General features: G+C 42.3%; 1 protein-coding gene across 1 annotated transcript; it reads right to left on the bottom strand.

Annotated features, from left to right (window-relative positions):
- Window positions 1-217: 217 nt before the first annotated feature.
- IYD (iodotyrosine deiodinase) lies at window positions 218-18,230 on the bottom strand. Its single transcript, XM_041746704.1, has 5 exons — window positions 17,929-18,230; window positions 8,786-8,977; window positions 6,479-6,638; window positions 2,304-2,460; window positions 218-545 (listed from the first exon to the last, which is right to left on the bottom strand). Exons 1-5 carry the CDS (start codon window positions 18,107-18,109, stop codon window positions 363-365), a joined length of 873 nt encoding a protein of 290 aa, XP_041602638.1. The 5' UTR covers window positions 18,110-18,230; the 3' UTR covers window positions 218-362.
- Window positions 18,231-24,220: the final 5,990 nt, after the last annotated feature.

Below are 24,220 nucleotides of genomic sequence, written 5' to 3'. Positions count from 1 at the left end.
TACATTGAATACTCTGATGACTCTTTACTGCTTAAAAGCTTTTAAAATGTAAGAGAAAAAAAAATCACCAGTGATTTTTCAGAAACAATTTTTAAAACTTAAAAACCAAGGCCTGTTCTTAGGAAAAGTTTAATGCATTTCCAGAGTGGATGAGAGTACCCGTTGCCCTCTTAATATATTTGTTCACCTAATCACACTCTTGGGAGCAGGGCTTCTCAGACTCCAAGAGCCAGATGATGTGGAAAGATTTCTTGAGTGGAGTGGAACGAGACCTAACACCCATGGAAAGAGCAGCCTGCAGACCCAAGAGAAACAAGAGAGGACCAGGCCATCGTCTGCCAGCATCCCTGACGGGCTTCTGCCTACACGGTCACCATGATCTGATCCAGAGGTTTCCGTATTAGGTCGGGCACCGTGGCCTCCTGGCTGGGGTACCCCACAGGGAGCAGCATCAGCAGCTTTTCGTTTGCGGGGCGTCCCAGGAGCACCCTCAGACGGGGGCCACAGTTGAGAGGAGTGGTAGTGACAGTCACCAGCCCCGCATTCTACAACAGGAGGGGAGAGAACACATTGGCAGGTCAGTGGGCGAAGTCACGGCTTTTTTTGTAGTCTGGGGACATTCTGGTCCCTATTAGGCCTGCTTGTCCCATCACTTCCCTGAAACTGCTACCTTGGGCAATTGTATTTTGAACCTTACATCCTCTCCTCAATCTCCCGGTCCCCACATTCTTTTAACCAAACAGTGAGAAGCTTCTTGAAGAAGAAAAGTACTAGTCTGATTTTTTCATTGATGGTTCAGAAATAGGAATGGTTATTTCGTGGAAAGAAATGTGGGGAATCCAAAGATACCAAAGGAACGGCCCCCAACCCAGGGAGTTCCTATGCTTCTATAACCAACAATGGAGGCGGAGCATCATCCCCAGCTGAAAATACCTATTCCCAATGTCAGAAGACCCAGTGGCCCAGGGATCTGTTGGGGGTGGAGGGATTACTCCATCAACTTCTCCAGATAATGAGCCCCTCTAGATAATAACCACCTAATAAAAATCATGTGCAGCTTCAAGATGCTTCCCCAGCAGACTATCTCCATCCTCTCTGTTTTCCCAGCCAGAGGATCACTGCTAAACCTGAGCCAGACGGAAGTTCTGGAACTGAGTTTGAGAGTCCCACAGGAGAGGCTCTTTGGTCCATCACTATTCGATCTGTGCAGATGGAAACTTCAGCAAGATTTTCCTCTTTGCTCTCACAAACAGGACCTCCCCTCAGATTTATGCCAGAGGGGACACTAGAGGGCAGCAAACTCAACACGAACGAGACAAGGCTGATGCTCAGAGCTCAAAAATCTCTGTGAACTGGGCACCTCTTGCTTCGCCCCAAGATGAATGAAGGGTGGGGCCGTGTGGTTCGACATTGCTCATCATTTCCTTTACTGCATGCTCACAGATCAGAAAGGAATTAAGACGCCACCTCCTCCAGGCCGACTTGTTGAGTAATTGAAGAGTGTATTTCATTTTTGTGTAACAATGACTATATTCTACAAGGTGTTTTCTGCATACACATTTCTCCTGGAAAAACAGGTAAGTTTTTGGAAATAATTGTCCCTCGAAAGTATGATCACTCACTCTTCCAATCTTGTTGGCTTCATTTGTTTTTCATTTGTGTGTTTCCTGTCTCTCTCCACCCCGGGACAGCAGTCCCCATCCAGAATGTGCACACAGTTCACAAGGCAGAGCTCCCCAGCACCCCACCCCCCGGGGCCTGTCACACTGAAGGAGCTCAGAAACTATGGGCTGAGTGGATGAACTGAATCGTGTAAACCGTATACCTCAGTCCTGCTCTATTTCACACTTAACATCGCTCTAGCTACTCCGTAGCGGTTGCAATATAATGTCAACTCGACTTTCCAGGAAGAGTTCTATGATGGAGTCCTCTTCACAGCCTTTAATCATTCCATTGACGTAGACAACGTGAGCACAGCTAGGCAGTGTGGCCCCGGAAACCCTTGAAGCTTCTTGTCTTTACAGATGAAGGCAAACACCATGACCCTCTTTCCCAGCCTGAAGTGATGTCCTAAGTGAATTTCTGGAAGAATTCCAGCTTGTTGCACTATTATGCCCACCGTGTACCCAGGTTTCCCAGGTCACTTGTCACACCAGAGCCACCTTACTTAGGAATTCAACTTTAGATAAACAACTTCCAAATGTCTCCAAACTAGAAACTCAGCTGAAATTTGTGAATAAGGCCACTGTTTGGCCTTCAAGCACCACTTCTCTCTTTGGGGCAAGGTGGAGTGGGTAACAAACCTGCAGAGCAGCCAGGAGGATGCCGCAAGCAATGGAAACACTGATCTCATTGTAGTAGTGGACCTTTCTTTTGCCATTTGCAGCAAAACCATGTACTTGTTTGAAAATCAGAATCAAAACAGGAGCTGTGTCCAAGTACTCCTTAATCCAGTTGGTTCTGAAGGGGACAAAAGATAATCCAGAGACAATTTGCTCTTAATGATTTTTTTTTACAACCTTAGCTTATTTACATCTAAAATAAAAGCATTTTCTGGGGACATCTGGGTGGTACAGTCAGTTGAGTATCAACTCTTGGTTTCGGGTCAGGTCATGATCTCGGGGTCCTGGGATCAAGCCCCATGCTCAGCGGGGAGTCTGCTTGAGGATTTCTCTCCCTCTCCCCCTATCCCTCCCTCTCTTGCTCTCTTTCTCTAAAATAAATTAATCTTTAAAAATATAAAATAAGAGAATTTTCTTGTCTTTTATATTTCAATTGAAAAAAGCAAGATTTTTATTTGTTTATTTGTGTTTTACTCATATTTTTCTGTCCAGGCTCATTCAATCCTATGAACATGTGTTAATAAGGGTGTAGTATGGCAAAGCACATGAAATGCTGAAAGATACAAAGATGGATCCTGTAACCCAACAGGAAATATGTGAAATTTGGCAAACTGAAACCTGGTAAGTAGAATTAAAGAAATATAAGTCCAGTCATTAGGAGCCCTCCAAATGAAGTGTTGATAATTTTTGAATAAGCAGATTAGAAGAACATTTCCAAGTTTCCCTTGAGGTGGGGCACTGAAGACAGGATGAAAAGGGGGCACTGGGGAGGGCATCCTTTGAGCCAATGAGTAAAGGTCAATTTGGGACAGAGGATGATTGGCAGACCAGGGAGTTCTCAGAAGCCTGGTAGACTGGAGGGTGGGGTGCATGGTGGAGCACAGGTGGCCCAGCAGGTTACATACAGACTGTACAGTTTCCTGGACTTCATTTGGTAGATAAAGGAAAGTGACCATAAGCTCTGAGCAGAAGCATTACATAATCAGCTCTGTTCCTGGAAAAGGCAGACTGGTGTGGGCAAGGGACCAGGAGAATTTGGGGGAGGTATAGAGGCTGGAACTGACAGGTCTAGTAGAGGAACAAAGGAAAAGAAAAAGATGATGGCGAGGCTTAACCAAAATCACAGGTGCAGAGATGGTAATGCTGTCAGTCCGGTTGTGGAGAAAAGAAGGAAAACTTTCTGGGAATGGGATATAATTCGTGTGAGGTGTAAATATTAAGTTTAAATTTTTGCTTTCCATCTCAGGAGTGTATATCTTTCCCGATTCCATTACCCTATCCCATACATTTGGCAAAATCTTTATTCCAGCACAGATATTCAAAGTAGTACTCGTGCAATGTTATATATTAGAATTTTTCTTAGGATATGGATACATTAGGTAATTAATTAACAAGAGATGATTTCATTTTAATCCTAGTTATGCTTCCTTGTTTTTTTTAAAAAACATTTTATTTATTCATTGATGAGTAGACAGAGAGAGAGGGAGACAGAGGCAGAGGGAGAGGCAGGCTCCCCACGGAGCATGGAGACTGAGGTGGGACTCAGTCCCAGGATGCTGGGATCACAACCTGAGCCGAAAGCAGAGACTCAACTGACTGAGCCACCCAGGCATCTCTGCTTCATTTTTTTAAAACACACTAAACTCACTTGTGCAGTTTTCCATGTCTCTTAACTGCTACAGGTTACATTTCCAAAGTTACCCTACCATGTTTCAGGAAGCTTAGTCCCATTGGGCTATTACCAATCCTTTGCTCCTTACAAACAGGGAGAATGTTCATCATTTACCCAGAAGATAAACTCTGGACCTGATAGGTTTTGCCGTGTTGGGCCACCTACTGAATTTCCTGCGACTCAGTTCCCACATGTGTAAAAGGCACTATGATATATTCACCACATACAGTTATCATGAGACGGAGATAAGTAAAAAATATAAAGTGCTTAGAAAAGTACCTAACCTAGTACATACTACTGTGTGTGTTAGTATTATTACTACTATTATTATTTCACAGTGAATAATTTTTGAAAAATCTTTTAATACAAACTGAAGATTAAACAATATACCTTGGTGCAAAGGCAGATTAGTAAGTAATTTTTAATGATTTTTGTACTTCTTTTTTTTTCTAGACATACATTGGTATCTAATATTTCTGGTTTGTTCAATTTTACAAGAATTTATTATGACATCACATTAAAACTAATCAAAATACAGCAACAAGACCTATGAAGAAAAGGACAGATAGCACCTTCTGCCTGGGATGGAGGGCTTACACCAGCAAACAGAAAAATATAAGGTTTGACAGGTGGGTTGGACCCAGGTTGTATATTGGGTCTTCAATGACAGCTACTGGTTTCAGAATTGACTCAAATAGAATGTCAGGACATATGTTCATTTGCAATTCAACAAACATGTATTCAATTACCTACTATGCATCAGCCCTATGCTAGATGGTATAGTTTAAGACATTTTAAACCTGGACCCCTAGAGTTTTTATGTATATATGTATGTGTACATATTGCCTGCAGAGAAAGTCTATCAGCTTCCTAAAAAAATGGCCTATAAAATAAGAAGAAAAGTAAACTAATAACTAAAATGCTATGTGATAAAATGGCCATTTTCTTTTTTAAAAAAGATTTTATTTATTTATTCATGAGAGACAGAGAGAGAGGCAGAGACATAGGCAGAGGGAGAACCAGGCTCCCTGTGGGAAGCCTGATGTGGGATTTGATCCCAGGACCCTGAGATCACACCCTGAGCCAAAGGCAGATGCTCAACCACTGAACCACTCAAGTGTCCCAAAATGGCTATTTTCAATGCACAGAAGGTGTGTATTGTTTTGAGCACAGAGATGAGAGAGTGACTAATTTTGCCTTTCTTGGGGAAATTTTGCAAGGGCCTAGCAGCATTTCGTAGGCACTGTGCATGCATAGGGCAGGACATCTCTCTAACTTAACTTTTACCCATCCCATTTTTCCCCATGAATATGCATACAATTTTTATGTTTGTTATTAATATCCTGCACTAGTTCCAGAGCATGAAAAGAAGTTACAACTCCATGAGGCATCAATTTAATAGGATTTAAATATCTTATGAAAAAATATGTCCTCTGGAGCCAAATAAATGAAACGGGAGCAGAGCCAAGACATCCTCTTCCTATCACCCAGCCCTGACTGCTGAAGAAGAGGCCTCCCCTTCTCCCCAGGGCTGCAGTCTCATGGCCCTTTCTAGTATCACAGCCTCGTGTCACACTGGGATGTCAGATAACACTCCAGAACTAGCCACTAACAGCCCATAGCTGAGATTCAGCAGCATGAGTGCCTCAGCTCTTCCAAGGATAAAGCAAGCTTCCCTTCTCAGAAGTAAGAACCATCATCACTGGCCACCGTCCCTCCTCCCACTCAGCCTCAGAGCACATGGGAGACAAAGGAAATGGCCTTTTGGGGGGGAGGCCAGTGTTTGTAAAGAGCTCTCGCTTGGTAAATGACGCCAATGAGGAGGATGAGTCTACACAACTGAACAGTGAGTATTTTATTGACAGAGGTGACTGAACAGTTATGGAACGCATCTGAGATATTACAAAGGCTGACTGCCCCTCAGTGGGGGAAAGAGGACTCCACAAATCACTCTTAGTTGCAGCTACTAGAAAAACTGAAAACTCGCTGGACCTACCCTAGTGCACCAAGGCACTGCATTAAATCTAATTACAGTGAGTTTCAACCCACTTCCCTCCAGAAGATAAGGAAGCCCACGTGGTTACTAATGCCTAATAAATATTACATATGTACTAAATTTTTACTCTTACTATGTACTAAAACTAAAGCTTACTTAGTAAGATCACTTGGAAGATGTTATCACTTTAGCAAATGTAATCTACTTCAGTCAAGGTCCTGAGAAGTATTTTACAAGTATTTGGGAGAAAAGTGAAGTCCTCAAAGTTTTATTTACTATTACTTGGGTCAAAGCCTACTTATTTACCAGAGATGCATATGGCATTTATTACGTGTGATCACTGCTCTACATGCTTGCAAACATGCTTACAAATGTCATTTTCATAATGAAGCAAATCCTAGACATTCCCATTTTACAGATGAGAAAATCAAGGCACAAGAGGTTAATAAGTCCATTAACATTTTGTACCTCAGCTTCTTCAGGTCTGTAACCCACTGGCGTCCCATCCTTTTCAAATAGTTTATTTCCTCCTCCTCCTCAATGATCTCTCGAATCTTGTGCTTCACATCCAGGTCTTTCACAATCACAAAGGTCCAGGGCTCCGTGTGGGCCCCACTTGGGGCGGTCCCTACCATCCATTAAATTAAAATCAGAAATTAAAACACAGGAAAATGTCAGAATGCTCATTAAGAATAAATATAGTAAGTCATAGTTGCTCAAAATGAAGTTCGATCACCTAGGGAACAAAGTGCTTGGCTGCAGACACTGCTATGTTGCTGCCACTCTGTTTCATTCTGTATCATTTAGGGGATGCAAACCAGCTAAACCGAGGTCAAGACTAGTGGTTCTAGGGTTATGGAAATTTACCATCACTCTCTATGTGGGGGAAACATTCCTAAATAACCGTACCATGACCACTAAGGAAACCCAGAAGGGAAGTTCTGACAGCCCAAATTCTCCAAAATGTTATTTGTTTTGATATTTTTGAAAAAGGAAAAGGCCATGAAGCTTCTTGAAAATGATAAAAATGTAAATGGCAAACTGGCTTTTAAAACACTTATGAAATGAGGCACCTGGCTGGCTCAGTCCATTAAGCATCTGACTCTTGATTTCAGCCCAGGTCATGATCTCAGGGTAGTGAGATCGAGTCCCATGACCAGCTCCATGCTAAGCTTGAGATTCTCTCTCTCCCTCTGTTCCTCTCCCCACTCACTCACTCTCTCTCTCTCAAAACAAAAACAGAACTCACCTTTAAAATAAATAAATAAATAAATAGATAGATAGATAAATAAATAAATAAATAAATCTCTCATGAAAGGTAGCTAAACTCTAACTTGTTTGGTAGCTATATCAGAACACTGAGTGTGGCACTGTGAGGTTTGTGGTCCTGCTGGGCACACATGAGATCTCTTGGCCCTGGTGCTCAGTACACATAAGTCTGTCTTCAGCTCCCATGGGCTATGGGAACCCTCAACCCACACTTGGATCGGTTTCAGTATTCTGGGACAAAGCTTCCTAGTGTATCCCGGTGCCTGAGGAGCTTGAATTCTCTTTCATATTCCAACTGGGGCCAGTTTCTGATGTGGGTATAATTCTGCTATCCTAGAGATGGCCTGCTGTTCTTAATGAGAACCACGATCCTACCCACAGGTAGGATATTTCAGAAGCAACTATTCCTTTCTCCCTAGTGAATAATTTGATGACATAAACTCTATACCAAGGGGGTCAGGATTGCCTGCTTGATGGGGCTCTTGTTTACCTCCCACTGCTCCCTATGGTTGAGAGGGCACGACTGGATTGTGAAATGCAAGTCAAAAGCTAAACATAAAGCCCAAATTTCTGAAAAGAGTGATTCCAGTTCCCTTTGTACCCATGTTATTTGTTCACTAAATATTTGTGTCATTACACATTGGAAATCAAGTGTTCCCTAATGTTTTTGATTATGGCAAATTTATCTGCACAATATATGTATACACACATATATAGACACATATATACACAGAGGGAACTTAGTGACTGCTATTGGTAGATACACAACTAGCCAGTGCATTTGCACTCTTAACTGAAATGAAATGCTTTATTGTTGCTTCCTTTCAACTTGAGCAATGGATTCACAATGGCCATATGATAATTTTTGCAAATGAACTTAAATGTGATTTATATAGGAATAATACTCCAATGCTCCAATAATACTCAAATAGAGGGATTTCTCTTACATCTCCTCCCCCTTTTTCCATAACTCTTTTATTTTCCTCTGTGGAGCTATCAATTTGTGTTGAAGATGGGTTTGCCTTGCTATAGTTTACTTTGCAAATTCATATAGGTAAATGCCACTAGTTTACCTATACTTAGTTAACGGTACTAAAGCATCATGGTATGCAATATAAAAAATTTGGTTCCAAAAAGAGAAATGCATAAATATGAGTGTGTGTGTATGTGTGTACATGTGTTTCAAAAGGAGGAGAAAGTAAAGGGATGTTTCTCTTCCAGTGTATAATAGTATGCTCAGGAATTTTTATTTTTAATAAAAGATCATAATATTAAACAATTTCAGAAGTTTTAAACTGTTGTCACAACTGCTCCCAGGAAGTTTGTAATAGTCACTAGTTTGTAGAAAGTGGACATCATTAGGCTTCTGGCAGCCAGTTAACACCTGGGTAAGACTTTATAGATAATCGTATCACTCTGGGCTTTATTCACTAAGTTTAAACTTTATTGCTCCTATGTAGTCACTTGCAGCTGACATTCTTAAAGACACAATGTGCAATTACAGACCTGCTGATTTGATGACATTATCAATGACTTCCATGGGGATTTGTTCATTACTTATGAATCTGACAGATCGTCTTTTATTGAGAAGTTCGTAAAATTCCTGGGATCTCTTAATCATTTCCTTCTCAGGATACCGGGTGTGGGAGAATGGAATATGTTCAACACTTTCCTCTGACTCTTGCCAGTCATCAACATCTGCAAATAATAACAAGAAAGGCAGCAAATTAAATGATCTCTCTTGGTCATGAAGGGGAGCAGGGGATGCTGCACCAAAATATGCCTTTTGCACATAAGGATAACATTGAGCTGATAATTTTTAAGAAACAACAGATGCAAGAGAAATTCTGAAAACCAGAGTAAAAGTTACCTTTTTGTAAGGGACATTTACCTTTACAAAGAATACCTCCATTCATAAACCTTCTCTATACCACAAAGAAAAGGATGATTCTCACAAGAAATTCTTATCAGTGGAGAAGATGGACTTAAATCTGCACAACAACCTTACCCTTGTTTAAAATACTGTGCTCTTTTTTTTTTTTTTAATTTATGATAGTCACACAGAGAGAGAGAGAGAGGCAGAGACACAGGCAGAGGGAGAAGCAGGCTCCATACACAGGGAGCCCGACGTGGGACTCGATCCCGGGTCTCCAGGATCTCGCCCTGGGCCAAAGGCAGGTGCTAAACCGCTGCGCCACCCAGGGATCCCTACTGTGCTCTTCTTGATAACTTCCTATAACTGGGTCCTCCTCCCCCAGCATCTTTCTTTTGTTGTTAGTTGAAGATGGTATTTAAGGTGGTGGCTTGGGCTATTTCAGGGACTTACTCAATTTTCCTGGGTCTGTCCCATGTGTACAGGAGGTATACATACTATTAAACTCCTATTTGTTTTTCTCTTAATTTGTCTTTTATTGGGGTGGGGGCAGGGTCTCATCAAGAACCTAGAAGGGTAGAGGGAAAAATATTTTTCCTCCCCTACAGTCACAAGATGGCCAATGGGGAGAAGGAAATAAAGTTCTCAAAAATGTTTGCAAGTTTATAATTTCAAAACCATCAAGAAAAAATGAAAAGAATGGGTCTATAGAATCCTGAATTCTGATCTTGACTATTGACTACCCAAATTCCACACTGGTTATAAATCAAGAAAAAGAAAATTTTACCTACACAAAGATGAAGAATGAAAATTTCTATTAATGGTGAACTGGTATACTTGAAGCAATATCTTGTTAGCTGAAAATCATTAAATCATGAAATAAATATTTTTAAAGTCTTTTAAAATATTAGTGAACTTCTGGCAACATAGGAAGAAATTCCTAGGCTAAAAAGGGGAATATGAACCTGCAGAGGCAAGTAAGCACAGAAGTCACATTTCCCTGATAGTATTTGACAATCTCTACATATTTGAATTTTTATTTTTATATATTCAGAGATTGTGGGAGACAGGAATCAAAACCTAGACCCACACACAATGGGAAGGCTAATAAGCTGGGACCCCAAGGGTACAACCTTAAAGAAAGCATGGATCATAAATATATCATCCCTCAATGGTTTATATCCTTTGGTGGGTCCTGCCTTGAATGTGGCATTTAGTGGTCCTGCCTAATACCTCCGGAAAATACCTCCATGGCCTAGCAGAAGCAAATGCCAATATACAAATAATTTTAAGTACAATTACTAGCAACCCACCAAACACAATCAAGCATAAAAAGAAAACATATTGAGCAAGAAACAACAGAAATGATATTTAAAAACATCTCCAAATATTAGAATTATCCAATTCAAAAGATAAAACAACTATGATTACTATGTTTAGAGGGGAAAAAATACAAACATATCTGTAGGAAAAGATAAAAGGTGACATAAAAAATATGAAAAACCTCTAGAACTGAAAAGTAAAGTGATAGAATTAAGAACTCAATGGATGGATTTAAAGCAGGATATATATACCTAAAGAAAAAATCAGTGAACTGGAAGATAACTCAGGAGAAAATATCTGGAATGGAGCAAGGAGAAACCAACAGATAGAAAACATAAAAAGCAAAGCAGGGTGAGGTATATATTAGAGGGAGACAACCGTTGAGAGGAAGAAGGAAGAACCATTGAAAACCCACTGCAATGGCCAGGGTGGGATAATGTGCAAAAAAAAGAACGACAAATTCTTGGAGTATCTTGGAGATACAAATCATGAGACCTGCTAAAGTGTGTAGCTTGGAATGGTGGGAGAGAGGGACTAAGGATGAAGCCCAGGTGGTGGGCTTTAGCATCTGGGGAGACAGTGGGACTGTCTACGGAGATAGAGGATGAGTGATGAACCATCTGAGGGAAGAAGAGGTAAGAATCACCAGTCCATCACATTTGAGAGGCTGTGAGCTGTTCAAGCAGAGATGTCTAGTGTGAAAGTAAAAGTCTGAGTCCAGAAGGTGTGATGTCACTTTGGGCACCCTCACATAAAGATGAGAATGACAACAGGAACAGAAGAAAAAGAACAAGAGGATCCAGTGCCTGGCCCTGACTATCTCGAACATTCCAGGTGGAATCCAGGTAAAGGATTAGGTTTCTCCTGCACTTGCACGCACATATTTCACTCTGAGGTCTCCGAAGATTGACCAGGGAAGGGAAAGGCAAGAAGGAATGACTTCAAAGACACTGAAAACCTCAATGACAATACCATGTCAGTAAGTACCATGGTTTGCTCATTGCTGTTAGTGACAAAATTCCTTATACATTTTACTAGCCAGGGCAGCTTGGACCCAAACTATATACATTTCATGAGAAGGCCCAGTTACTTAGTTAAAAGGAAGTGGGTGTGATTGAGGAGTGGCAGCAAACACCTATCAGCTTTCTAGCAATGAATTCTGAACCGAACCCAGGTGTCATCAGTGTCAACCCTGAACTTACCAAATGTGTCAACAGAGACTTTCAACACCAGCATTACCTTCTATATCATTTGTTATGAAGTCTCACGGTCTCTGTCCTTAGTAAGTGGTAAATGAGCAAATGCATGAAATGCCTCATTAACTCTTTGAAGGGTAAGTTACCAACTCTTAATACCCATTCAGCATGTGTATAAACTTAAAGGCAGCCTAGGTGCATGGCGTGGCAGTTTCTGTAGCTTCAAAAATCCAAGGTAGGGGACACCTGGGTGGCTCAGCGGTTGAGCGTCTGCGTTTTGGTTCAGGATGTGATCCTGGAGTCCTGGGATTGAGTCCCGCATCAGCCTCCCCACAGGGACCCTGCTTCTCTCTCTGCCTGTGTCTCTGCCTCTCTCTCTCTGTCTCTTAAAAATAAATAAATGAAAAACAAACAAACAAATAAATAAAATCTTTAAAGTCCAAGGTAAGCGTTCCCACTGTAGCAGAATGAAACAGCTGCTGCCTGAACATTGTCAGCAAGCAGGGCAGAGGAATGGCCTAAGCAGTGCTGGGTTGGAGTGTCCTGAAAGGCTTGCTCCTGGTGCTTCTCCCAGGGCAGATGGTCTGCATCTAACCTGGAAAAGGGGGCAGGCGAGCCAGGTTAGGAGAGAAAGCACCCAGGGAATGGCAGGGCAGTGAACTGATACCAAAGGTACTACTTTTCTCCTTCCCCTTGACCTCTTAACTGCTCCAAGAGGAAAGAGAACAGCCTCTGTAACTCGAGTCATTCTGTTTCCATGCTAGACCAGCCAAGCCACTCTGGGGAATTCCTTCAAGCATAAAACCCATCTATTTCAAAGCAAATGCTTGCTATTATGGTCTACTTTCTGCTTTAAATCTGTGTTGCCACACTTGGGGTTTGCTGTTGACACCAGGAACAACTCCTCCTTTATCATTGCTTTAATGCCAAGGAACCCTAAACTGCACCATAATTAGGTTTGACAGCCAAGAAGTTCTAGGCCACGTGTATTCTCTAATGTTTAACACAAAGGTGGGTTTGGGGGCTGCATCTCTGCGAAAGTGGCTCTTATGTTTCTGCAGTTCCACTTCAAAACCTTTGCAAATGAGCCAAATATTTTCTAGCTATGAAGCTAAAAGGCTAATTTGTGTCATGTCATCCTTGTTCCCTCCTCAGAATTTTGGGAAACATTGAGGAGCAATATTAAAGCTGAGGGTGATGCAGCTCATGCAGGAGACAGATTCCGAAGGTAGAGACTGAGCAAGGTCACAGCTCAGCCCCAGCTCTGAGAACACTTCCTTCCCAACTGCCTCAGCACTCCTTCTGTTCCCACATGGGCCTGTCAGTCATTCGATTCCCTGCAGTATATTTCACTAGCAGCTCCTGAGGTGTGTGGGAACTAGGGAGTCTGGGGGTGTTCAAATGGAAAGTTTCTGGATAGAGCAATGCTATTGTAGGGGTTTGGGGCAGGCTGCCCCAAAAGGTGCCACAGTGGCATATTGATTATTTGGAATTGAAGCTACTTGGAAAATAGCTGGTACAAGAAGGACACTCTGACCCTCCTCTGTCCGCCTGAAAGCAGAAAATAAATCTCTCATGAAAATAGAGAGAGATCCTTATCACCAGAGACAGGGACTTTAGAGCCAAGAAAGCTGTATAAACAAACCTGTTACTTTTTACTTGTCTACTACCTCAGCCTAAATTTTGTTTAGACTTCCTTCCTAATTGAAGGAATTCCTTCCTCAAGCATTTGTTTTCTTTGTCCTGTCACTTCCTCTCAAATTTATTGTCTGTTTAAAATGTATAAAATCTGCCTGCCTTGGTCATTTCTTTGGGTCTCAATTTTATTATTGGGCCTCCGTGCATATGTAATTATTGTGGGGTTTTTTTCTCCTATTAATTTGTCTCATGTTAACTTAATTCTAAGACCAATTTGAAGAACTTTGAAGGGTAAAGAGAAATTTTTCCTCCCCAGTACTATCCTAAATGAATTTGACAGAACTTGTTTCTGAGCCCCATCAAGTCTTGTGGTATCCCCAGTGCCCCCCACCAGTGTTGATCCTCACTCTCCCCTAGGACCCATCCAGACTTGATCTCAAAGACAACGTCTCCATGCAGGTCCTTTCCCTTTGCCAATTTCTCTCATCTGAATTTACCTGTCCTTTGCCCTAAAGTCTTAAGGTCTTATAAGAGTCTTGGTAAACCAACCATTTAGAATTAACAATGTAAAACTATTAATGGCTGTGTGTGTGTGTGTGTGTGTGTGTGTCAAAGGTTAATGAAATGAAAAGACAAAACTAGATTTATTGCTTCCTATAGCAAAGGAGAGTCTCTGTGAACACAGTAGAATGCTGATCTTTTATAGTGTTGTTGGCAGTGGTGTGCTACTAAACCAGCCCTAGGAGGGCTTTGGGGAACCTGATTCATAGTGCTAGCCAATTTCCATTATGGAAATACTCTAATCATGTCCTGATTTCAAGCTGATGATTCCAAAATTCCCCCCCAAACTCCTGAATATTTAACAACTGGTCTTGTTCTGAGGGGGGCGTTTGGGGGGGGGAGTGTTACTTGTTTGAAACTGTTGTTGATTGGCCCTTAGAGGGGCTGGTACTGAAGTGATTTCATCCCTGACTGGTTGGTTTTCAGAACAAGAAGAGGCCACTGATTGGTCAGCTTGCTAAACTTTCACTGATGTGAGTTGTCATTGATCTATTGAATAGGTTTGAAACTGGCTCTGACAGCTGCTTATTACCTCAAGCACATAAAAAACTGTCCTTTCCCAAGTCTGTGGGAACATTTTAATTCTCAGGGGTTACCCACACTACCCACACTAGATTATTTTAACCAGGCCTCTTTTTTTTTTTAATGGCAAACTACAAACTTTGAGGATGTTTATTACCTCAAAATATATATACAAATATATCATATATATGCACACAGGGAGGTATTAATTTGTGTATGAAATTTATAAAATCATATACATACACATACATTCATACTTATATACATATATCTACCCTTACCACTGAACTCACTTTTCCAACACGTGCTTTTCCCTTGCTTCTGTCCTCCACTTCCTTTCCTGCCTTTCATTGTTATGATTGAGTTTTCCCCATTTTATCTTTCACTTGGAAGTTACACAGTGTATTAGGTTGAACCATATGAAATTGCTAACACAAGCCTTTCTTAGTAGTGATTGCACCATCTGGGACAACCAAAATTTCAATTAGGACAATAGGTTTTGAATGGTCCATAAGACTAAGTGAAGACGAATCCCCACCAACATTAAAACACATCCTGATGAGATGTGTTCCCTATATCTTCTTTTATTTCCATTTCTATGCACTTCATTGAATCAGGCCTGACTAGACTATGTTTATGCAGGATTTTTAGCTTGTTTTAGGGACACAATCTGAGGCTTTCTCTTTGTCATCTCTCCTCCTTAGACCTCTCCTACAGTTAAACAAGAAACTGAAAATAAATAAATAAATAAATATATATATATTTAAAAAAGAAACTGAAAGTAATAGCAGAACACATGTTTGACGATCGCGAAAGGAAGTCTGTCCTGAGGTCTAGTAAACAGAGCCACTCTGCACCCCTCCCAAGCCTCCCATACACATGCTGAATCAGATCTATGAACCCGGAGTGGGAATTCTTTGTGAGCCAAAGCTGGAGGAGGTTGCACTGGTACCCATTATTTTCCTTAATACACGCTAGAATGGCTTATAATACTTATTGTTTTGTCTCTTAAAATTAATTTTCAGCATGGTTTGAATCTGATATCCATTTGCTGCCATCAAAAGCAACTCCATGTTTCTTCTGTAATGGAATAATTTCTCTTCTGTCCCACTCAGTCCTCTGTAAGCCTGCAGTACCAGCAGTGAATCCTCTTTTAGACTGTGTCCACCCTTCCAGGGGTCAGGAGCAGGGAATTGGGTGGCAGAGAAGCCTGGGTTTAAATGTTGCTTCTCACCGATCACCTATGAGACCTCAGCAGGTACCACTTAAGCGAACAACAAAAATTCCAGCGAGAGACTGAACTCTACATTCAGAGCAGAGGTGCCCATGGCTGCTGAGGAGGCCACTAAATGTTCAAGTTATTCTTCTGTGTGAGGACTAGAGAATAAGAGGCAGAGGATTTTGCAAAAATTAATAAGTAGGCAGAGGACAGAACCAGATGGAGCCATATAGCTTTGTTATGTGTTCCCAACCTTTAGGCCCAGCCCCAGGTCCCTGGTTCCCCACCAACCTCACCAATCCTTCTTGTATCCCCCAACCTACCTCTGATCTCTCAGGAAATTTGAGAGCCTCCTGGTGGTCTCCTGCCCACTCTGTTCTAGCTTATTCTTCTATTAGAAAGGCAACCTAGCAACTGGCTGTGTGCCTGGACTACAGAGCAGACAGCCTGGGTCCTGGCTCTACCACTACCTGCTTGAGCAGGTAACTTAGCATAGTTTAGCCCCAATTTCCTTATCTGTAATATGGGAAAATAATAGTGGCTGCCTTGCTGTATAGTGATGTAGTGTATGGTCAATAGTGCTGTATTGACGTAAAGACTGAGTGGTTTACTATACATAACGTGTGATGCTGAGTAGACACAGCCAGTGTTCCGTAGGAGCCTGCTGTTGTCATTATCCTGGAGCTCCTTCCCCAGATGGTCTTCTCCGTGGTCCCTTTTTCACACCACAGGCCCTCTTACCTGCAGGTGCCCCAGATTCCCCTCAGCAACATCCCCTTAGGGGATTCATCAGTTTTCCAACTTTCAAGTATCACCCTGGGCTGATGACTGTCCAATCAGTATCTATGGATCTCTCACCTGGACTACCTTTCGCTCTCTGCTTAGATGTGTCATCTTCTCAAATTCAGCACGTCTTTGTGTATGTTCAACCTCTTTTCTATGAATCCTCTCCCCTCCCCCATTTATGATAGCGTCGTTGTGCCTCCTCCAGCCTCCAGCTCTCATCCTCTCTTCCTCCCCCTATCCAGTTTATTACCAAACCCTGTTGTTCTTCCTTTAACTTTGCCCTGACTCACTCCTTCCCCTGCATTTCCACTGCCACCGTCGTCCGGGCCATCCTTACCAGGGCAGACCATCACAACTGCTTCATAACGGATGTCCCTTTGTTCAGGAAAAGTGCTTCTCAACTGGGCACTTTGCAGAACTGACATTTGGGTGGGATGTCCTTCAGTGAAAGGAGAGGCAGGCCTGCTAAGAGCTGCCTTGCTTGAATCCTGTGCAGTACCTTCAGCATTGCTGGCTCCCAGCACGGAGTGCCAGGTGAACCCCCGCCCCATATCCTGAGATTAGGGCAACTCTGAACACGTGCACACATACGTGCACACAGGCTCACCAACACACTCACATACATGTCCAGGTGGCCTCTTCGGAGGGCAGGAGCATCACTAGTCCAGCTGAGAATCACTGAGCCTCTTCTAAAATTGAATCCATTCCACCAACCCACCTCAGATGAATCTCAAACACCGATCACTCAAGCCTCCTCCAGAACCTCTCCCTGCTTGCCAGCTCCTTACCACCTCTTCATCCTCGGGTCAGCCACGACCGGGCCCATGCTCACCATCCCATTTCACTTCCACCCTTCCCCCACCAGTGAGATCCCATCTTCTCAGCAACTTTCCCAGGAGTTCTGTCCCTGCTTTTATGCTCTTTCTGCTCCTCTTAGCTGAGATGCGTCCTAACCATGACTATTCCCGTCCTATTAACCGGCCAGGCCTGACTTGTCCTTTCTCTGCTGCCCCGCCACACCCCTGTGCCTCCTGGAAGCCCCTGATGATCAGTTTGGCTCTTCATTATGTTGCTTGTTTATTGGCTTGTCCGCTAAGTTGGACACCCAGCTTTGAGGAGCTGACGGGCCTCTCACCCACAGGAAGGGTAGAGAGCCCATAGACTGATGCCACCTTTTACATTTCCAAGTCCTTGATCCAACCTCACCACATCCCCTGTGACCACCATGAGCCTGTGATGTGCCCCTTCAGAAAGATTTTAACAGCCAGAACAGGGTCAAGGAGAATGGCAATCTCGCCGCAGCTGTTTATTGACTCTTTATCCAGAAATCAATCGGAGTGGTGCCAGCAGATGCCAAGCCGACCACCTGAGAGAAATGATCTGTCTCTGTCACATGCTAATCCGCACAGCAGAGGGGGCTGCTGAAACAGACCTGCACGTGTTTCCTGCCCTCCCTAAGCCCTGTCACCCCCTGGCACCCATCAAAACAATGCAGAAGGTGGCAGCTATGCAGCTTTGCCCGTGTCCTTACCTTCTTCTACTTGCTGGAGGTCAGTACTGTCCTTTAGGTCCTCATCCACCCAGGGACGAGTCTGGGCCCTGGCTCTGGTCTCCCCCTTCCTCCCCTCCATGCTTCTTCCATCAGCATTTTTAAAGATCCATGCAATCAAAATGCAGACGACTGCTACCAAGACTGGAGTCAGGAAAAACATGGTCTGAGATCGACTCTAAACGGTGCACACTCTTCCCACACGGAATTTAAACAAACAGAGCCAGGAACGAGGAACGGTGGGGGCTGGGGTGAAGGAAGCGAGAGGTGTGCTGCCGGGGGAGGTGAATTCTCTGACTCAGGACTTTGCAAAGGAGCAAAGATCATGGCATGTGCATTCAGGGTGTGTTGGGGGGTTGGTAATGCACAAGTACATTCATTTTTAAAAATTGCGCTCAATCAGTATATTCTTAGACAATAACTGCCAGGATCTGAGTAAACACTTCAAGGCACCAGATCTTACTAACAGTGGTTGAAGGGGTTTGATCTTCCCGTATAACTTTTCTCCCAGAGCAAGGTGCCTTCAACTTGCCTGAAGCTAGGAATCACCTGGGGAACTTGTTTTTAAAAGAGATTTTTAGGCACCAACTCAGACCTAGTGAAAGAAAATGTCCAGGAAAAAGGACTGGTGATCTGCATTTTAAAAACAGCATATTTGTAAAACAAATTCAAGAGGTTTTGAATTTTTTTTTTTTAATGAAGCCTGAGACAACAGATAGAGCAAAGACATTTTTGTGTTTTGCCTTAGAGAAATGCTTTTTGATCCAGGAAAAGTGATCCACAATCATTAAAAATGATGGTTTGGTTCATTATATGACTTAGGTAGGGTTTGTTCGTTTGTTTTTGTTTTTAAGCAACTGTCAGCATTTGCTTAGCAAATGTTGATGTGGGTCTCTGTAACAAAAATACCATAGGCAAAGCGACTTAAACGGAAAATTTTTTCTCACCATTTTTTTTATTTTATTTTTTTTCCCTTTTTTTTTCTTTTTTCTTTCTTTTTTTTTTTTTTTTTTTTTTTTCTCACCATTTTTGAAGCTGGGAAGTCCAAGATCAAGTGGGACCCAATTTGGTTCCTGGTGAAGGTATTCTCCTGACTTGAAGGTGGATGCTTTCCTCCTGTGACCTTACATGAGGGAAAAGGGAGACCACCTCTCATGTCTTTTTTGCCACTGTTGCTAATGAGGGCTCCACCCTCATGACCCCACAGAAACCTAAGTCACTCCCAAAGACCCTGCCTCCCCGTACCATCACATGGGGTGGGGGAGTTAGAGTTTCAACATCTGATTTTGGGGACGGGGGACAGAAGCATCCAGTCTATAGTAGCAAGATACCCTACTATGTATAATACAATATCACTGGAATGAAAACAGCAGAAAATACCACATATTTATATGTGCTTGTATATTCATAACATTTCATGAAGGATTATACCATAAATTTAAAACAGTGATTATATTGGGACTTCTCTGTCCTAGTTTGGCAACTTCTTCTGAGTCTATATTTACTTTAAAAAATATTTAGGAACAACAGTGGCTACTTCTTTTGGATGGACAGTGGTATTGGATAAAGTGGGGGACAAGGGTGGGAGAGAGAATTGTTACTGTATACTATTCTATAACGTTTAAATTTATTAACTGTTATCATTATATTACCTATCCAAAAATTAATATTATTTAAATAGTCCTTTTTTGTTTTGTTTTATTTTATTATACATTTTAACATTTTTTTTGTAATAGACAACTATTCTTTTGATACATGTTGTACTGGTTCTAATTCCAGAGAACTGTGTAAGATTGTGGGCAAAGTTTATGATGGAAAAACTGGACTCCATAGGCAACACTGTAGTTGGGATGGTACTACCTGCCTTACTCTTTTAAGGCAAGTCCCCTCCTGAGATCCTCTAAAGGGACATCAGAGGTGGCCATGTGTAGTCCAATTTGATCCAACCCCACACCTGACCCAAGGCAGCTGGTCCATGTGATGTGTGGCAACCCATGCTGTGGCCAGCTCATCTTTTCATCCCACCAAAAGTACAGAATAAATAAACCATTCAGTAGCAAGAGAGGCACAGACCAAAAATGCGGAGAGGCATAACCTGGAAGGAATAAACACCTTACAAGTCAAGAGGAAAGATAGAGGGGCCGTTGGTGGTGAATGTCTCGGTCCCTGGTAGGGTCCCATGTCTAGCTTTGTTTCAGCCCACATGGCTCTTATACTCAAAGAATAAGAGTGATCCTCTGTAATCACAGAGCCTAACTCATATCAGTGCCAGGACAAGATGAAGCCAAGGAAATGGGAGGGTGAGAATTTATTACAGCATGGTGGTAGGTACAGAGCATGGGCAGCCGCCACCTCTCATCCATTTCAGGATGGAGCACCAATAGCACATGGTATGCAGTGGCTGGTTAGCTCCTTAAGGTATTCCTTAAACCTCGTTGGTTTCAGACCATATGCCCAGCAAAACAAGTCTTTAGGAGAACCATCAATAACCCTAAAGGATAAAAAAAAACATAAGGACAACCATAGTAGATAGATATTTTTCATCATATTTGGCAACTAGCAGTGGGAAAAGAAAACTCTTACCCTGGATTGCTTGGCTTAAGGCAGAGAAGAAAAGTAAGATTATCATTTGTTCCCTTATTCATTTCCTCATTCATTCATTCAACATATTTTTGAGGATCAACATGAAAGGTATTGCCTTAGGTGCTAGTAATAAAATGGTGGGCAGAACAGACAATACATGCCATGGTGGAGCCATGGGCTAAGGGGGAGGCAGACAGGACCAAATGTCACAAATTAGTGTCACATTCCAACCCCAGAAGAACTATTTTTTAAAGACTTATTTATTTATTTATTCATGAGAAACAGAGAGAGAGAGAGAGAGAGAGGCAGAGACACAGGCAGAGGGAGAAGCAGGCTCCATGCAAGGAGCCCGACATGGGACTCGATCCCAGGTCTCCAGGATCACACCCTGGGCTGCAGGCGGTGCTAAACCGCTGCGCCACTGGGGCTGCCCCAGAAGAACTATTATGGAACAAACTAAAACTCTTTCAACTTCCATAGAACTATTAAGGGCCAAATCAGTAAGATCAGAGGTTTCCCAGAGGACGTAAAAACTGAGCTGAGGTTGGAACCATGAGTGGGAGTCAGTTAAGTAATGAGACGAGGAAAAAACCTTCCAGTCAGCAGGGCACACATGGGCAAGGCCTGTGCTTTGGAAGGAGGTGGCACTTCTGGGGATTGAAATGGCAGCAGACACAGGAAATGCAGAGAGTCGACTGAGGTTAAGAAGTAGGTGCTAGATGATGCTGGGTTTTGTGGGTCACATAAACAAATTGTCATCCTTACCGTAGATGGAATGGGAAATGGGAGGTGACAGATCAGCTGAGACTTATCAAGTGCTTACCAGGTCCTCTTGGCCCTTTATACATATTAACTCACATATGCCTCACCACGACCTGTGCAATAGATGCCATCGTACAAATGAAGAAAAGGAAACACAAGGAGGTCAAGTAATATGCCCAAGGTCAGTGTTATATAGATGGGCCAGGAATAACCTCTGTATGTTAGCCTGAATCCCTCTGTGTCATTTACTCTTCTATAGCAAGATGGGATCATTAACCCAAAATGCACTGGAGCCAAACTGACTTGACTGGGGAAGGGAAGGTGGGATTTTATGAGTTGAATGTTCATATGAGTTGAATGTTCATATGAATTGAATGTTCACACTTATATGTGTGTTCCCTGCCCCAATCCATATGCTGAAACCCTGATTCCAGTGTGATGGTATTTGGAGATGGGGCCTTTGGAGGTAATGAGGTCATAGGGTAGAGTTCTTATTATGAGATTAGGGCTCCTCGAAGAGACCACAGAGCTAGCTGGCTCTCTCTCCATGTGAGTACTCAGCATAAACGTGGTTATCAATGAACCAGGAAGCAAGTCCTCACCAAACACCAAATATACCTGCTCCTTGATCTTGGACTTCCCAGCCTCCAGAACTGTGAGAAATAAATGTTTGTTGTTGAAGCCCCTCAATCTGTGGTCTTTTTGTTACAGCAGCGTAAGCCAAGAAATGGCCTCCCATGGCTCCTGCTTAGCTTAGGAGGAACACACACAAGAGGTTTAAAAATATGTACAACACAGAATAAAGGAATTCAGCAGGTGTTTTCAGGTAAAAGGTGAGAAGAAGAAACAGTGCAGAGGAGCTGAGGCAGTGAATGGTGGTGCTATCTGGACGGGAGGCACACAGCTCCCAAGCTTCAGGACCCGAGCCACCTTTCATCCCGAAGCACTTTGCGGTGCTGGAGTCCAAAGGGTAGCCTGCCTAAAACTCTTATTCTTATATTTCTGTGTAAATATCCCCATTCACTCAGTGTGAATCCCTACAATAGTCACCCGAGCAAAGCTGAGTGGATCTTCACAGTTCTTTACAACCAACACAATCCCATGACGAGGCTTCCCACTCATCATAAAGTCAGGACAGCAAAATTCTCCATAGTCACCATCAAGCTTTATAGTAAAGGTTTCTGGTAATATCATAGTTTCAAATCAATTTTACTTTAGAAACAGAGCTTGGGGTGCTAGGAGACAGAGATGACATATTGTTGATTTGGGGGAGGCCCATCACCTCTCTATTTTGAGTAGTCCTAAAGCATCCTGGGATAATTCTTGTCCCCATGCTTCACCTTATCAAGTTAGGAGCGGGGAATGAGTCCCGAGGGTAGATGCCATGCAGCATGGTTATGAGACGCTTTACGCCATTTATGATGATTATTTTTTATTACTCACTTCAGATTCATTTTCCGTTTTAATTATTTCATTTCCACAGAATGGCAGAAAACTTAATTTCACTATCAAGACAATTCAACCTATACCATTTTAAAATGGAGATGATTAGAAATGTCTCTCTCCCTTCCTTGGTCTGGGAACCCTCAGTGTGTCCTGGTATCAGAGGAGAGCCATCTGGGCCTTGGTGTATGCCTTTTTCTTACTGGATTTCCCCAAAAAGTACAGTCTTAGACAACGGGCATGGTATGGGTGGCCTCCACATGAAACATTCTATCTCCTTCCTTCTGACCTCTCTCTTCCAAGCCCAGATCACAGGGCCCTTCTGGTTGAACCATTCTCAACCAATCTCCCTGCTCCTTTGAATAGTTCTAAAATCCCCTGGAATAGTTTCCTGTGTTCCTAGGGACTGGGGGAAGGATTACCTCTCTCATTCACTGTTTGCTTTATATGTGTGTACATCATTTGAATTTTTTTCAACCAGCATGTACTATTTTTTATTTTGATAAAATATAATAACATAAAACTTGTTATTTTAGCCCCTTTTAAGTGTATAGTTCAGTGGCACCAAGTACATTCACAATGTTGTACACTCATCAGCACTACTTAGAAAACTGTTTCATCAACCCAAACAGAAACAATTAAGCAATAACCTCCCACTTTCTCTTTCCCAGCTCTTAGTAACCTCTACTCTACCTCCTGTGTCTGTGATTCTGACTCTAGATACCTCGTATGCATGGAATTGTACAGTATTTGTCATTGTGTGACCATTTCTTTCACTTAGCATAAGGTTCAAGGTTTATCCATGTGTTAGTAGGCTCAGAATGTCATTCCTTTTTATGGCTTATGTGTGCTATTTTTATAATCAACAAATAGATACTAAATCAATAACACATAAATACTTTGCAAGATTTTAAAAAGACTATTATAATACCATCAGGTGAGTGCTATACCAGATATGCTCTCAGGGTCCCTCATTCAGCCTGAGACAAGGACAGGGTTGCTGGAAAATATGAAGCTTTTACTGAGTTTTGACAGACTGAATGTTTTCTGGGACAGTGCTACTCAAGGAGCTTACGCCAGAATGATGTAATCAACACATTGTTCTCTTCCTTTAGAAAGTCTTAATAAGGGACGTCTGTGTGGCTCGGTGGTTGGGTGTCTGCCTTCAGCTCAGGGTGTGGTCTGGGGTCCCAGGATCGAGTCCCATGTTGGGTTCCCTGCATGGAGCCTGCTTCTCCCTCTGCCTATGTTTCTGTCTCTCTCTCTGTGTGTGTGTGTCTTTCATGAATAAATAAATAAAATTTTTAAAAAAAAGTCTTACTAAAAAACAAAACAAAACAAAAACAAAAACAAAAAGTCACCCTGAATAGTGTGAATAGTAACTTGGTTGGTTTATCAGAATTTATATTCTAGTGTGTGCCGTATATCTCATTTTATGACTGGTAATCAAGAGTGGATGGGCTGGTCAGTCTGCAGAGCATACTGT

This window comes from Vulpes lagopus, chromosome 2 (assembly GCF_018345385.1).
Source record: "Vulpes lagopus strain Blue_001 chromosome 2, ASM1834538v1, whole genome shotgun sequence".
Lineage (NCBI taxonomy): Eukaryota > Metazoa > Chordata > Mammalia > Carnivora > Canidae > Vulpes > Vulpes lagopus.
This window is presented reverse-complemented; position numbering and strand designations above follow the sequence as displayed.